General features: G+C 30.1%; 1 protein-coding gene across 1 annotated transcript in view; it reads left to right on the forward strand.

Moving 5' to 3' along the window:
• Window positions 1-16133, forward strand: part of LOC100161866 (zwei Ig domain protein zig-8-like) — a 463676-nt gene that overhangs the window by 338333 nt on the left and 109210 nt on the right. The window contains exon 3 of the mRNA XM_029489591.1: window positions 13377-13549. Coding sequence (XP_029345451.1) covers window positions 13377-13549 — 173 coding nt within the window. The remainder of the gene's footprint in view (window positions 1-13376; window positions 13550-16133) is intronic.

Raw genomic sequence — 16133 nt, forward strand, 5'->3', positions numbered from 1 at the left:
CTGATTCTGCAGGTGTCGAGAACGAAGCGATCACGACATGATAGGATTTTTTTTATGCAAGTCCACAAAACACGATCGTAAAAATAAATCATGTGCGTGTTGTGCGTGTTAAGCATATTATTATCATTATTATTATTATTATTATTATTATTATTATTATTATTATTGGTTAACTGAGACACCGCATTGGCGACGCTGAAGTAAATTGCCGTTTTGTGATTATCGTTATTGTATCATACTACCGTGACGGTCATACCATAATATACCGCGGTGACCACGACTGCGTGTGCATCGCGTGATTCGAGGTGGTTTCGACTCGTGCCGGCCAACAGATACTTTCATCCTGCCCTTCCGGCGTAACCGACTTAAACGGAAAACTTTGTCGCCGCGTTATTATATAATTATTATTATACCTCTGTAACACTCCACACGAGTGCTTTGGAATTCCATTACGCTTATTAAACACAACAGGTGTGTGTGTGTTGTGTGTGCTTGTGTCTAACGCTCGACACAATGTGATAATGTATATACTTTCAAATTGTCCATCCGCGATAGTATTTTGCAAAATACTCAACGATGTCTCCGCGTTTAGCCCAGGGGTGTTCAGGTGTAGATTTTTGAAAAATTTTCTAAGTTTTTCAAAATGTATTTCTCTATAACTGAAATGTTTTTGATAACATTAATATTAATACAATTTTACACAAATTTTAGGAAATGTATATTATAATATTTTGTTGCCTAAATATATTATGTGGTAAAACTCTCTAGCCATAACTTATTAACAGCAGGACGTCCTTCCCGCTTGTGTAACCAACGCATAAAATAGCAAACTTGATGTTCATAATCGCCCGCTTTACTCTGTTGTTATTAATATTATATTAATTTGACCTGTTATAAAATTAAAAGATAAATATATTATTTAGGACTCCGCTTGTACACATTTTGATATTATAGTTTTAAAACAAGTCCTAAGAATTTTAAAATAGTAACTTTCTTAACAATTTTAAAATTCACGAAGGTTTGTTAAAGATTTGAATAAAAAAAAAAAACACAAGGGGGACATAAATTTTATTTTTAAATTTAAATTTGATGATATGATTTTATGTTTGAAACTAGGAGACAACACACGAGGGCACGATGTTCTCTCAAAATATAAAATTATAACAATAAATATATATTATATTTTATGATAATCGAATCAAAACTACTTATTTGAAATTTGACTAGGTTAAAACCTTCAGTATTCGACTTCCTCCCACAAATGAATCTGGGAACGTCCCTGGCTTATCTTTTGTACATACAATACGGATAACAACGAATAATTTTAATAATATATCATACCTTTACCATGACAAATTGAAATTTGAAACGATAAATTAGGTACTGCGCACGTGCACCCATCGGTGCGATGATACATACTTAGTTCTATAAGGTGTTGTCAATTGCGTCGATTTTTTTAGAACTCCTGAATTAGGTACATACATCTTGTGCGCCGGAAGATTTATCACAATCTGAAAAAGTATAAGTACATGTTTTGCGCAGAAAGATTTTTCAGAAATTATTTATCATAACGAAAACAAAAATAGTAATTAATATTCACGATTCACATAATACTATATGTTATAAAATATTAATACTAAGTATTATAATTTTCGATATTTAATTTTAATTATCCGAAATTCACTTAGTACAGACAATACAAACGCAATATGTGTATTTTGAAATTTTTCATTACAAAATAATATTATGTAAATGTTCAAATAGTAAGTCTTATTAAATTGTCTTACTTAAAATGTTGAGAACTTCTTCGTTTCGTTGCATCTATATATAGATAGTTACACATTTAAGTTAACGGAAATACTTTATAGGAGAAGCCGGTGACGCACTCCTAGAAAAAAGATTAAATTATAAAATAACATACCCCTCTCAATATCGGTCGACGCGATTGCAAACCTACTAGAATACTAAAGAGTAGAACATTGAGCTGGGCTCGATACACATTTTTTTTTTCTTACTTGTGATTTTTGGAGCAATCGTTCCAACATGCATGTGTTAATTAATATTACTAGGCCAACGAAATGCGCTTCACAAGCTGTTCGGAATCCACTCGCTGAGACTTGACGAAATGCAGTCGACGATAGAAACGGTAAACGAAATTCCAAACTGCGTAACCGAACATGTAATATATGATTGCATAATAATAATAATAATAATAATAGTTATCAATGTAATATAATCATCATCACATAGGTATGCGTGCCGGATGCCGAGTCGAATGAAAGCGCGCTAGAGTCTAAGTTGCAGCGCACGCCGAAAATGTGAATCTCGAATTTCAAACTCTGTAAGACACACGGCATTAATATGGATACGGTACAACATATATTGTTATGACATCGAGATGCTTCAAATAATTAGCTTAAATTAATTAAAATTTCCGACGGGTAACGTATGCGATTAATATATTATTATTATATGTACGTCTCGGTCGCATTTCGTTCCGAACAAATCGCTATGCCGCCGTCGCGAAGTTGATCGGCACAGTGTGCGTACGGTTTACGGTTCAAGTTATTCAGTCGGAGTTATTTAAGTGTACGTTTTAAGCATAAAATATTATACGTAAAAGCGGTTCGGTTGTCCACACACCGCCGCCTGCGATTAGTATAAAATAATTCTATCCGCAGTGATCGTTTCATATTATAATAATATTATAATGTCAAACGGCTTTTTGTTTGTGTCCCTCATATTGTTCTCGTAGGTAATAATAATAGCATACAGTTCCTCTCCCCCTTGATCATTTTTCAATATCTATAGTTCAATAAATATTATATATTTTTGGTGACCAAATAGCAGTGTTCGGACTTATCTAGATTAATATCTAGATAATTATTTGTTCATCTTTTATGTTATCTAGATAAATAATTACAAAGGTATCTAAACGTTCATCTTAGATAATTTTTTTAATAATCTAAATTAATTCATCTAGATACATTTTTTATTGATAAAAACCGAAAAAATGTACAAACGCATTTTAAATATTTATACAAATTCTCAAACTAAGTTTATGGTTTTTAAATATTGTAATTACTTTTATTTATATCATTATTATTATTATGATCCTAGTGCCCAACTAAAATATACCTAAATTTAAAAACCATTTTAAAAAAATTGTATCTTTTTTTTATCTAGATAAAAAAATACTTATCTAATCCTAACACTGTCAAATAGTTCTCGTCAACAATAATCTACCACCCTCCTCCCTAACTATGTTCACGACTACCAAGACAAAATCATTTGACCACCATCGATGAAAGTCTATATAGTGAACCGCAATGTGCACTGTTACCGATCGTTTGTTTGCACTTTAGACGCAATTTATTATTTACAATCGGCATCACAGGTAGGAGAGACGTATGTTTTAGCTCTAAATTAATTGCATTATAAACAACAGCAGTTAGATCGTTTTTGTTTTCAAATATAACTACCTACCTACCTATTCTTAAATGCATATAAATTATAATTTATTACGGTAGGTGGCTTTTGGTAGAAGAAAATATTATGTTTGCTTGTGCAGAAAAAAATATTGTTGGCACTAAGTTCACGGCAATTAAACTTGTACAATTCGTTTCCGGTGCCAAATCGTAACATCGAGACAAGAGTATTTTACAATTTTACTGTTATAATACATATTATTGTATTTATAGCTATTTCCTTCATTAAACATTTTAATTGACAACCTACCTAATGATAAACAAATAAAATTACAATAATAATAATACAATAATTATTAGCTACTTATAAACCCGTGATTCGGTTTTCCTGCAGCACAAAACTCCTAAAGTGAATTATTATATTTTTATGTAAATATTATGTTTCCGCACGAAGTATATTTTATAAGTATATTTAGTTTTTTATTTACCCACTCGTTGTATAATCTGATCCCGACTGTTATATTGTACATATATATGCGTTCGCTAAGCTATATTTATGGTTTGAAGATTACCGAAGTCAAAATGTCTGTTGTGTCCTACACAAAATACACTGCAGCTATAGCACTCTGATGTTCATTCCGTAAAACCATAACGATACAGTCGAGCACGCATAACCGCACCGTGCAAGTAAAATGATTCGATTTTCGCGTGACTTTAATCTGTTGTTTTCCCCGTATAGTTGACGCGAGTTAAGTCACCCTCTAAACACACACACGTGGTTTTTTTTTTTTAATCGCGTACAACACCACGTACAACAAAGTCATAACATTATGGAGACCGCCAAACAATGGCTCATCTTTTTGGCGTCCTATTGATTTTCCATATACCATTATAATACAATGTGTTACACGTACACAACACGCGAATAACACCGTCATAGTGATGTTTGAAATGCAATTAAAACCGTGTACAATCATAACGATGATATTATAATCTGACATTATGATTTCTCTCGCATATAATAATAATATGATAATAGTATGGTGCCGACCAGACGACCTCGCGTTCGATGAAATTTAATTTTCACGGAAAAATCTCATGTCACTATCACCGAATGTCATAATAATAGTAATAATGATAATATTCGTATTTAATAGTTTCTCGATAAATAATATTGCACTAATTTAGCACATTGATTGGAAATAAATTACAAATTATTGATTTGCCGATAGTTACGGCAAATAATTATTGTTGTTGATTTCGAAATTGAAATAAATTAATAAATTAAAAATATTGACGTGGAGTAAAACGTATGTGTTTGGAAAATTTTGACACCAACACTGCAGGCACAAAATCTGTGCGCCCGACATTTAAATAATTAATTTAACGGCGGTAAAACGAGTGGATTTGAACACAAAACCATAACCGATATTTAAATAGAGTGTTTTCGTGTTTCACCATGGTAGTCGATTGTAGTGTATCATTTGCATTCAAATATAATATTATATTGTGCACCATCAGTTGTACCAATAATTTATTATGCGTAAATAGTTCGTTAATAATTTCAGTTATAATATTCTGAAAACAATAACATTTTTCATTTTATTTATTTTGTTTGTTTTTTTTTTTGGTCTGGTGGAAAATCCTTATAAGTTATAATACGGTTTTTCTTACACAGAGAAATAATTCACGATTCTCCGTGGTGATAACATAAAAAAAAGTTTTCTATAAAATATTCAACGCATAAATACCTCCCAAATATTAGTAGAGATGAAAAAAATATTTTGTAATCACGAAAAGTGGTAGATAAAAAACATGTATCATACGAGTTATTTGATGTATTACGTCTTGTTCGTAATGTCGAAGAAGATCTGCCCTAGATCCAAAACATCTATTAATGATTTATTATGCTGTAAACTTTGATAGTAAACACTTTCTTTTTTAATTGCGTTCTTATAGATGACAAAATGAAAATACCTAACCAATGTGTATTCATAATATTCACTTATATATTTATAACGCATAGTTATATTTTAGAGCTTATAATTTTACAATAATTCAGTAACCAGTATATTGTGTGAATAATCAGATTATTATTGATTTAATACAATAGCTAAAACAAGTGAGTAAAATTAATATAATATGTTTAGACGATCAATGGTGTTCATTATACTTTTTATTTATATGTTTCGACAAATTTATTTCCACAAAAATTATGCACACCCAGAAATGTGCATAGGTAGTAATGGTTTATATTTTTTTGTATAAATAAAATTAAGATAACAATATGCGTTATATTACAGACTCAAAACACTTTTAGAAAACTGTGATTTTGATTGATCCAAACATGTATTTCATAACACTCTGATTTATGTGCAACAAAAAGTATCATTGATATATTGTAATATTAAACTCGGTATTTGTAGGTAGATATAAAAAATGTATATTTTTCGTTTGCACGTCTTACAAGCGAAATACATTTCTACCGTTTTGAAGTCTCAGAAAAGATGAACGTTTATAAGCTGTACAGCTTAAACTCACCAAATTACATTTCGATCAGATTCTACGGTATCTGTGAGAGTTAACATTTTTCAAATAATAAAACCTTTGATTTCAACCCACCGTATTCTTAATACAATCAATTAATGACGGTGCATACTAGTTGCCTCCCAAAATATACGAATTTATTACTTCCTATTATTTTCGTAAATAAAAAGATTAATATACACTATTACACTAGTTGCCTCCCGCGGTGGAACTCTATACGAGTATAGGATTAGGTAGTATAAACTTCAGTAAAAATTTTCACATAAATAGATGAATTTATAAAACTAACATAATATACTACCTATTATAGGTATATATATATAAGTCTTTTATTTTTATTTATTCAGGAATTGATTACCAATAAATCAAACCATTAATGTGTTGCTCTAAACATACAGATTTTATTTATTATTATTACATAATATTTATATTATATACAGAATTACAGAACTTACCTAAACATACAGAAACGACAATAAATGTTTGTTTATTCAATAAAATGTCAATTCCTAAATTACTAACTAGGTATAATAGGGCTATAAGTATTACACTATTTAACTATTACATCTTTCATTAAAATATTACATTTTTCTTATTACAATTAATATTTTTATCATAACTTGCTTATCACTATTATTGTTATCACTAGTCATCTTATAACCATACTAACCGTGCAGAGCGCGGTAAAATACAGTTTAAAGAATTATATTATATTCTTTACATCTCCCCCACCGGGACAGACAATTTTCTCCAAAATGTTCGTCTCGAAGTCAAGTTCAACTGGTTCTACTCCATCCAATGTAGAAGTCGGAATAAGTTTCGTTATATGGAAATTATTCGATTCTGATTTTTTGTGACCTGTGTTAATCTTATAGATTGAATTTGATATCCTCTCTATAATCTTGTACGGTCCAATCCTCAGTTCATCCAGTTTTTTTCTGTTTAGTTTGTTTCCATTTTCCACATACACCATATCTCTTACTTTGAATTCCATGTCTTTTCGATTTTTATCAAATAGCTTTTTGTTATAATCATGTGATTTTATTGTATTTTTATATGCTATTTTCCTATCACATATCCAATCCATTTCTGTTTTTTTTCCTTCTTTCAATTCATGTGGCAATATTGAAACATCTGTACCATATAATAAATATCTTGGCGCAAACCCCGTAACTGAATGATCAGTATCATTATACCTATTTACACATTCTTGTGCTACTGTTGTCCAAGCTAATTTATTTTTTTTTTCATTGATTTTACATCGAATTTTGTTTACGAGTGTTTGATTAAGTCTTTCATTTATGCCATTTGAGAAAGGGGTATTTATAGCAGTAAAAACCATCTGTATCGACTTTTCACTCAAAAAACGTTTAAATTCTTTTGAATTAATTCCCGGATATTGATCGGTGAGAAGGATACCTATTTCATCTGTGTCTACTATATTGTTGATTAATTTTACAAAATCATTCGCACTCTGTGTTTTAGATGTTAAAATGAATGCATATCTTGTGAAATGATCCACTAGAAGATGAAAATATTTTTTTTCGGAGTTCGAACCTCCAAACCCACCAATCGTGTCTATTGAGACTATCTCAAAAGGCTTTCTGGCTGGACCTAGATGAGACATTAAACCGAATTTGTCATTTCCTCTTGATTTGTTTTTTATACATATCCCACAGTTTTTACAAAATTGTATTATGTTTTTTGTCAAGTTTTTCGCTGTGTATACTGTACCAATCTTCTTTTGCATTTGTTTAATACCAATATGGCATAAGTTTTCATGTATGTTCTTTATGAGTTTAATGCTGAACTCCTCTGATAACATTATTTTTTTTCTTTTTTTACACTTCTTAAAATATACATTATTTTTTTTTATTAGCTTGTTTTTTTTTTTTCTTACCTCCTCATTATTTTTTTGATCTGTTAGAATATCATCCAGTTTTATTAGATTTACTATTTTCAATTGTTCTTCTTTATTCTCATTTGTCTCCAATACCGGGTTTCTGCTTAGGCAGTCTGCCTCCAAATTGTCTTTCCCTGGAGCATATTTAATTTGAAAATCATATTGTGACAGATAGTAGGTGAAATCTCCTAGCTCCTCATCAGTCCTAGATTTAATGTTCATGTTCTCTAACGGTTTGTGATCGGAATATACTGTAAATGATTTACCTATGAGCCAGTATTGCCAGTATCTTACTGCTTCTTTGATAGCTAAACATTCCAAATATATTGCTTTCTTTTTTTTTTGGGCTGCATTCAGTTTTTTTGAGAAGTATGCCACCGGTTTTTCTTTCCCATTAAGCTGTGTTTGTTTGAGAATGGCTCCTACACCTTCCAAAGATGCATCTGTATAAATATTGATTGGTAAATCTTTATCAAAAATTTCTAAAACTGGTTGTGAGCACAGTAGTTTTTTTATATTTTCAAAAGCTTTTTGACACTCTATCGACCAGACAAATCTTTGGTTTTTCCTTAGTAAATTATGCAATGGATCTAGGATAATTGCACTATTTGGTATGTATTCATGATAAAAATTTATTTTTCCCAGAAGTTGCCTTATATTTTTTTGAGTTTTTGGGACAGGAAAATTATTTATTGAAACTAGATTATCTTTTACAGGCCTGATAGAGTTATTCTGTATAATATGACCAAGATATTTCACCGAGTCTGTTGCAAATGTACATTTTGTAAATTTTAATCTGAAACCTTCAGTTTGTATTGCCTTTAATAGCTGTGTTAAGTGACTAATGTGGTCATAAAAATTCTTAGAAAATATAAGAATATCATCAATATAGTTAACAGCAAATTCTGTAAGTTTATATTTCCTCAGTATTGTACTTAAGACTCTCTGAAAAATTGCAGGTGATGTTTTTAAACCAAACGGCAGACAAGTCCATTGAAAATGTCCTTCCTGTGTCACAAACGCAGTCTTTTTTCTGTCCTCCATTCTGAGTGGAATAGACCAAAATGCAGAATTTATATCTAATGTGGAAAAGTAATTGCAGTTCCTTGTCTTTATCACCAAGTCATCAATCAGTGGGAATGGTTGTGCTTGAGGTACTACTATTTTGTTCAAGTCTCTGAAGTCTATGCATAGTCTGGATCTTCTCTTATCCTCTTTCTTAAATGCTAATGTTACTGGTGCAGCAAATGGACTGTAAGATACTTCAATAAGTTTTTTTTCAAGTAATTTTGATATTTGTTCTTCTATCTCATTTTTATCCTCTACGGAGCATCTATAAGGTCTTTTACTGCAGTATTTGTCGACTGATAAATCAATACGTGCCTCATATTCCCTCACTGTACCAATGTCATATTTATCATTTGCAAAAATTGACTTGTTTTTTTCAATTAGTTTATTTATTTCATGTTTTTGATTGTTAGTTAAATAATCTATCTTAGTTTGGAAGTTATTTTCCTTTTTATCTGTAATTTTAGTTTTTTTTTTTTTTTCAATTTTATTTTTTTTATTTAAATTGTTGTTTTGAGTTATTTTTAAATGTTCGTTCTGAATAAGTTTGAATTTTTTTATAATGTCTAATCCTATCAAAAAGTCATATTTGAAGTTTTCTTCATCTATGATGTAAACATCTACTTTTTCTTCAATTTCATAAATTTTAATTTTTATATTTGTCAAACCATTTGTTTTTTTAACACCATTAATTGTTCTTAAGTTTGCATTTTTTATATTATTCATTTTCTTGTATTCTATTTTTAATAATTTTGAATTTATTAATGAAACATTAGACCCAGAGTCGTATATCCCAAATATTTCTAATTTATTATCTAATAGCAGTTTGACTTTAATTAATGGTGTAACAATTAGTTTTTTTGGTCTGTGTCATTTAATTCAGCTTCAACTACTGAATTATTCACATGCTTGATGTAATTTTTTTTCTCTCTATCATTTTCTCTTGTGTTGAACCAACATACTGATTCAGGGTGGTAACGAGTTCCTTTATTAAGTTTTTCACAATGTTTACATGGTTTTTTTTCTTCATTTTTTTCTTTATAGTTCATGCTTAGAATTTTTTTTTTCTCAAAAAAACTTTTTTTTTTTATTACCATGTGCTCAAAGTTGCTGATTTCACTAAACAAATCTACAGTGTCTTTCAATACCTCTCTATCAATCCTATTAAGTATAAACTCTGGTAAACCAGCTGCAATAAGATCTATCAAAGTACCTGAATCAATTGTTGTTCTCATATCCAACAAAAGCTTTTCTTTTTTTATTGCATAGTCCAGTAACGAACCATCTCTGTATTTGTATAATAATGCATAAGTTACTGGGTTCCAACCTTTACTTGAAAATGTTTCACAAAATTTGGTTTTCCAAATTTTCCATTCTGAGTCTCCCGTTAATTTTATTATCATAGAGCTATACCAATCTGTACAAGATTTATCCATAAATAATCTGAGAATTTCAATTTTTTTGTAATCCTCATTAACATCAAAGCGAATGCATTCTTTTTCAAAATTATTTATCCAATGCTTCGCATTTAAATTTTTGCTTGTAAATTTTTCAAGCACAAATTTTTCTGAAATGTTCTTTAAATTTTGATCTTTAGGTATCTGTGCGTTTCCAACTAATGTCTCTAATAGTTTTAAGGTATTTAAATTTAAAGCATTTAAATTATCTTTTTCTTCTTGAATCACAGTGTTAGCATGTTTACTTGTTATTTCTTCTAAGCACTGGCCTGCGAATAACATGTTGTCATAATCATCCATGTAAACTTTTTTTAATTCCTCAGTGAGTGGTATCCAAACTTTTCTGAATTGGTGTCTTTTTTTTAATGAGCTTTTCACCATATTATAAATAGTAGTTGTACTCACCTCTTTATGGAAACTTATTTGTTGTAATTCTTCAGGTATAGCATATGTTTCTTTAGCTTCAGTGGTAATCGAGGTGACGGTCATCAAATTTGATTTTCCATCGCTTGATGGTTTAACCATAAACTCAAATTGTAGCTTATTCATGTTGCTTAAACGAAATTGTCGTTTTATAAGTCTTTTATTTTTATTTATTCAGGAATTGATTACCAATAAATCAAACCATTAATGTGTTGCTCTAAACATACAGATTTTATTTATTATTATTACATAATATTTATATTATATACAGAATTACAGAACTTACCTAAACATACAGAAACGACAATAAATGTTTGTTTATTCAATAAAATGTCAATTCCTAAATTACTAACTAGGTATAATAGGGCTATAAGTATTACACTATTTAACTATTACATCTTTCATTAAAATATTACATTTTTCTTATTACAATTAATATTTTTATCATAACTTGCTTATCACTATTATTGTTATCACTAGTCATCTTATAACCATACTAACCGTGCAGAGCGCGGTAAAATACAGTTTAAAGAATTATATTATATTCTTTACATATATAATAATTATCAACGTTTTCACTCACAAGTTTACATGCGTATTCATTATGTGGAACCGATTAAAAATAAGGATCACTTGAAAAGCCTAAAAGTTTATGTCAGTAGTACCTATGTTGGGTCATCCAGTTGATTAACGATGCAATTTAATTATTAATTTATAAACAGACAACTTGCAGGTCAGTAAACTCAGTTTGACATCATCTGCTGGTGATAGACGCATGTACAATATATTAAAATACAGAATGCACATTCACCAAGCATGATCACCCACTCATTTTTTTCAATAATGCAGTTATTCATATTCTGATTTTTGGAATTTTTAAATATATTTAAGAACATTTGAAAACTTTAAAAATCAGAATATAAATAATTTCATTACTAAAAGAAAAAATGGGTATGAGCATGCTTGATTAATCGTATAAAACGTGTATCGACCAAATTGAGAAACATGTTGTACTTATACATACTTAAAACGAGCAAATGTGGCTCTTAATAGTTTTTCAAAAGTGTATGATGTAAAATGTGAATGATCATTTTTTTTGTATTTTTTTTTTTTTTATTGAACTTGAACCTGGAAACAATTAATGATCATTAGATATTTTTGACATTACGGTTGGTATGGTTGGTAAAGTAGATTAGCAGCACGTGTATGTGCGGCAAGTTTTTTTGCACCACGAACCCGCGTGATCACCCATCCGGGAACTAGTGGCAGCGAACATTACTTACTCTCGATGACGTTGCGTGGCTGATAATATTGTAAAGAAGTAAAAACGAATGCCACGCGGCTTACATAATTATTCATTAATTCAAAATAATTTAAGTGTAACAAAAAATATCATTGATAATAAATAAATTATAATTAAAGTCATTATATGTATAAACATGTTCACCCATGATAGTCGCTTGTTAAATTTACAAACCAAATACATTTTTACCGTTTTGAAGTTCTAGAAACAGCGTAAACTAATAATAATATTAATTTCGATTAGATTTTGACATTGCAATTATTATTCGAAATAATAATATCTTTGATTTTGACGCAAAATTCAATGCCTGTGGTATAGTCGAGTCGTACCTATTGTAGTTGATTACCTAACGTTGAATTTAATCGTTAATAATTTATAAACGGTCAATTTCTAGAGATGACTTAACAAACTCAGTTCGACATTGTCTGCCAGTGATTAGATATATATTATTATACAATTAGGTATATCGATATTATTATCTATAAAACGTGTAACAACTGCAACTATACAAAACATGTTGTACTTAGAACGGGCAAACGTGACTCTTATAATATGTATCAAACGTCTAAAATGTAAATATTGTAATGCAGTAAAAACAAATGTCACACGAAATACTTAATTTATTCATAAGTTCAAAATATTTGTGCATAATTTCAAGGCTAGAATAATAAATTAGGAAACCCAATATAGGGGTAACAATAAGACCTAAAATACGATGGATATAACAGCATATTGTATTATACACTACAATCGTATATTATACATACATAATTATTGTGCATACAACGATGACACAGAGTACAATAATAGACAGTGAAACTTCCATAATACGAAGTATCATGTGCAGTGTAAACAAAAAAAAAAAAATCGTATTTTAGAGAACTTTGTCGAATACAAATAAATGATCGAATACATTTTGTTCTCATTCGGCTTGGTTCCCAACAATGTCTTCGTTGAACATTTTGTAAAACGGAAGTTTCACTGTAATAACCACGTACGATGCGGTGTGTTGTTATAAACCAAAGTTAAATAACAGAATACCTCCATTATACGCCTACCATATTACTGTTACGGTACATTATGTTTGGAAACACATGTGAGTGAGCAGATATTATTTCAATGATATTTTCACGTGTAACCGATTTTAAGGCCAAATGTTTTCCTCGGTCAATAAAATACAATATAAAAGGACAAATATATCTTTTACTCGGTGTACCGTCTAAAAACATTTTCATTGTGGTTTCCAGATGTATCGGAATGCCTGTTGAGCAAATCAAATAAACATCAAAATACCTTGGGTGAATTCTCGGAGAAACCTGATCTACCATACTTCGATAAGGCTGCGTCGAAAAATGTGACGTCCCCTTTGGGAAAAACGGCCTATCTCAACTGCAGAGTCAAAAATCTTGCCAACAGAACCGTAAGTAAACAAAATATTTAATGTTTTTTTTCTTTCTCACTCCCATCGTTGGGGTAATATTATATGTCTTAGTGTCAGAAACATAAAACAGCACATGAAAAATAATATCATGTTTTGAGTTCGATTTTTATTTATTCGTTGAGATGACCAGCTTTTGCAGAGACATAGAAACGAAGAAAAATGGACGTTTCAAAATAATTACAAATTAATTATATCATCAACGTTTAAAATAGAAACGATTAAACAATTTTGTCCAATTAATTTGCATTTCGTTTGTTTGTTTTTTTTTTTAAATTTTTATTATCCGATACAAATCAAATCTAAATTTATATATATTTCGCTCTCGAAATGCAAACAAAAAAAGTGTTTAATTTACGATTACGTTTAAAGTGTATATTATACAATTGGACCGTTCACATTTTATTCCATAGAATAAATCTGTGTTAATAGGTAGGTACATCTGTTTTCTGCTTACGATCCGTTTTATTTCATAATAAACAATCTAATTAAATGTCAGCATTCAAAAAGAAAACCATTATTACTTTTTACGTAATAGCTCCGTCACACACATTCTGTTTTCTAAAAAAACAACTACTTAATGTTTAGTTGAAAAAAAACTACATTTAAGTTTCTTTTTACAGACGAAATGTTTTTTTATTAGACGGAATTGTCTCTTCTAGTCCAACTCGTTTTTGGACTAAAAAATAAGGATTGGACTAAATCTTCAGTAAGCGTTGTGGCTTCTTTCTATGTTATTAAACCACAGTGTTTACTGGAAAGATGATTAAAACTATAATTGAAAGATTAAACGTTTAACGTTTTATAAATTGTGTTATCTAATGATCTAATAAGCTCATGGGTACTATATAAATCTTTAAGTATAGGTTTGAAATACACACCCTAGGCGAAAAATAGAGTAATCTTAAACATTGAAAAGTAGTACGACTCAAGTAGACAATATCTTACACACGTGCAATTTTTCCAAGACAAAACGAAAAGGTATACTTATTTTGTTAAAATGGATAAATTGATCATGAGATACACATCCAGTGTTGTGCACAGATAACTTTAAAATTATTTAAATAAGGTAACAGAAAATGCGTTGAAAATGTTTGTAACGACACGATTAATTGCAATAAAACCATAATAATCAATTCAGATACCTAATTAAATCTAAAAAGAGGTATGTACGAGCTGATTCCCTGGTCATTATATTATATTATTCTCAATATTTAGTCAAATATTCAGCCTATTAGTGATTGGCCCAACCCAAGAAACACCACGAGGAGTTTGACTGACAAGTTTCTCAAAAATGTTGTTTTTTTTTAGTTTTTTCATATTTTGAAAATCATTCAATTTTTTGTTAAAAAATTATTATTGAAAAAATTCAGCCATTTGGTAAAAAGGTATAACAAATTGTTTTTAAAAAATGGTATCTAATAATTTAAGTTATGAGATTACCAGTATACCGTGACATATAATGACCCGGGAATCGGCTCACTCACTGCGTATTTTATTACCTACACTCTATTCACAATAAGAACACAAATGGCAGCCGACTTGTGCGCATGGGCGTGGAAATACTACACGGCAGGTATATAGATTGATGACTTTGTGGGGGCGACAAGAACTGGTGTTACCTAACTGCCGACGAAAACTGGTGGCGTTTCTCATTGTGTTACTATACTACAAATTTATTTTGTAAGAATTTCATTCAAATGACCTATTTCCGAGAAAAATTTCATTTAAATAATTATTGTGCTGTCGATTTTCGTTGTATAATATGTGTATAATTTTTTTTTAGCTACTAAAACACTTTTTTTATTCGTGCTTCGTATCTATTTCATGATGAACCCCGTTATAAATACTTGATGGCTGTAAAAAAATCTAACTGTCCGATTACGCACGCGGGTATAGTTTTCTCGAAATAATTCCGTAAAAAACACACACGATTGTAAACTCCGCGGTAATTGCATGCCTAAAAAAATAAAACGAAAAACATAAACGTACCATATTGTTGATTAAATTTGATGGGCTGAACACATAATATCGTTTGCAGCTTATTTATTTTTCGAATACCATCGCCCGAGTAATGATATAATTGAATTGCTCTGTATATATTCTACCTACAAATATCGTTAATTGCGTGTTTTTTTCATATTTATATACACACACGCGTATCCAGTCCGTGCTGTGTACCAGCACTCTGGTACTGTATACCACTCCGGCCTACCCGTATAAAGTCGTTAGACAACCTCCGGATACGATTTCATTTCGTCACGATTATTCTTCAAATACAAAAAGCATATATTTTCGCTTTAATCACATTAATTAGTGAACAGAGGGTATTTATTTTGTTTTTCGAAAAAAAAATTGATTGGAGGTATATTATTAACGAAGTTGTACCACAGCTACACACGGTCGATATTCGGCCCAAAAAGTAGGCATTATAACCGTCGTGATTACCTCATAAACACGTGTTTTAACAATATTATCAGCTGCATTTCTACATTTCGTTTTCCGCGTTAGCCCGACGAATGTATAACAATAATTACAATAATGTTCATAACTGCGCGTTGTGTTG

Source organism: Acyrthosiphon pisum, chromosome A2 (assembly GCF_005508785.2).
Source record: "Acyrthosiphon pisum isolate AL4f chromosome A2, pea_aphid_22Mar2018_4r6ur, whole genome shotgun sequence".
Lineage (NCBI taxonomy): Eukaryota > Metazoa > Arthropoda > Insecta > Hemiptera > Aphididae > Acyrthosiphon > Acyrthosiphon pisum.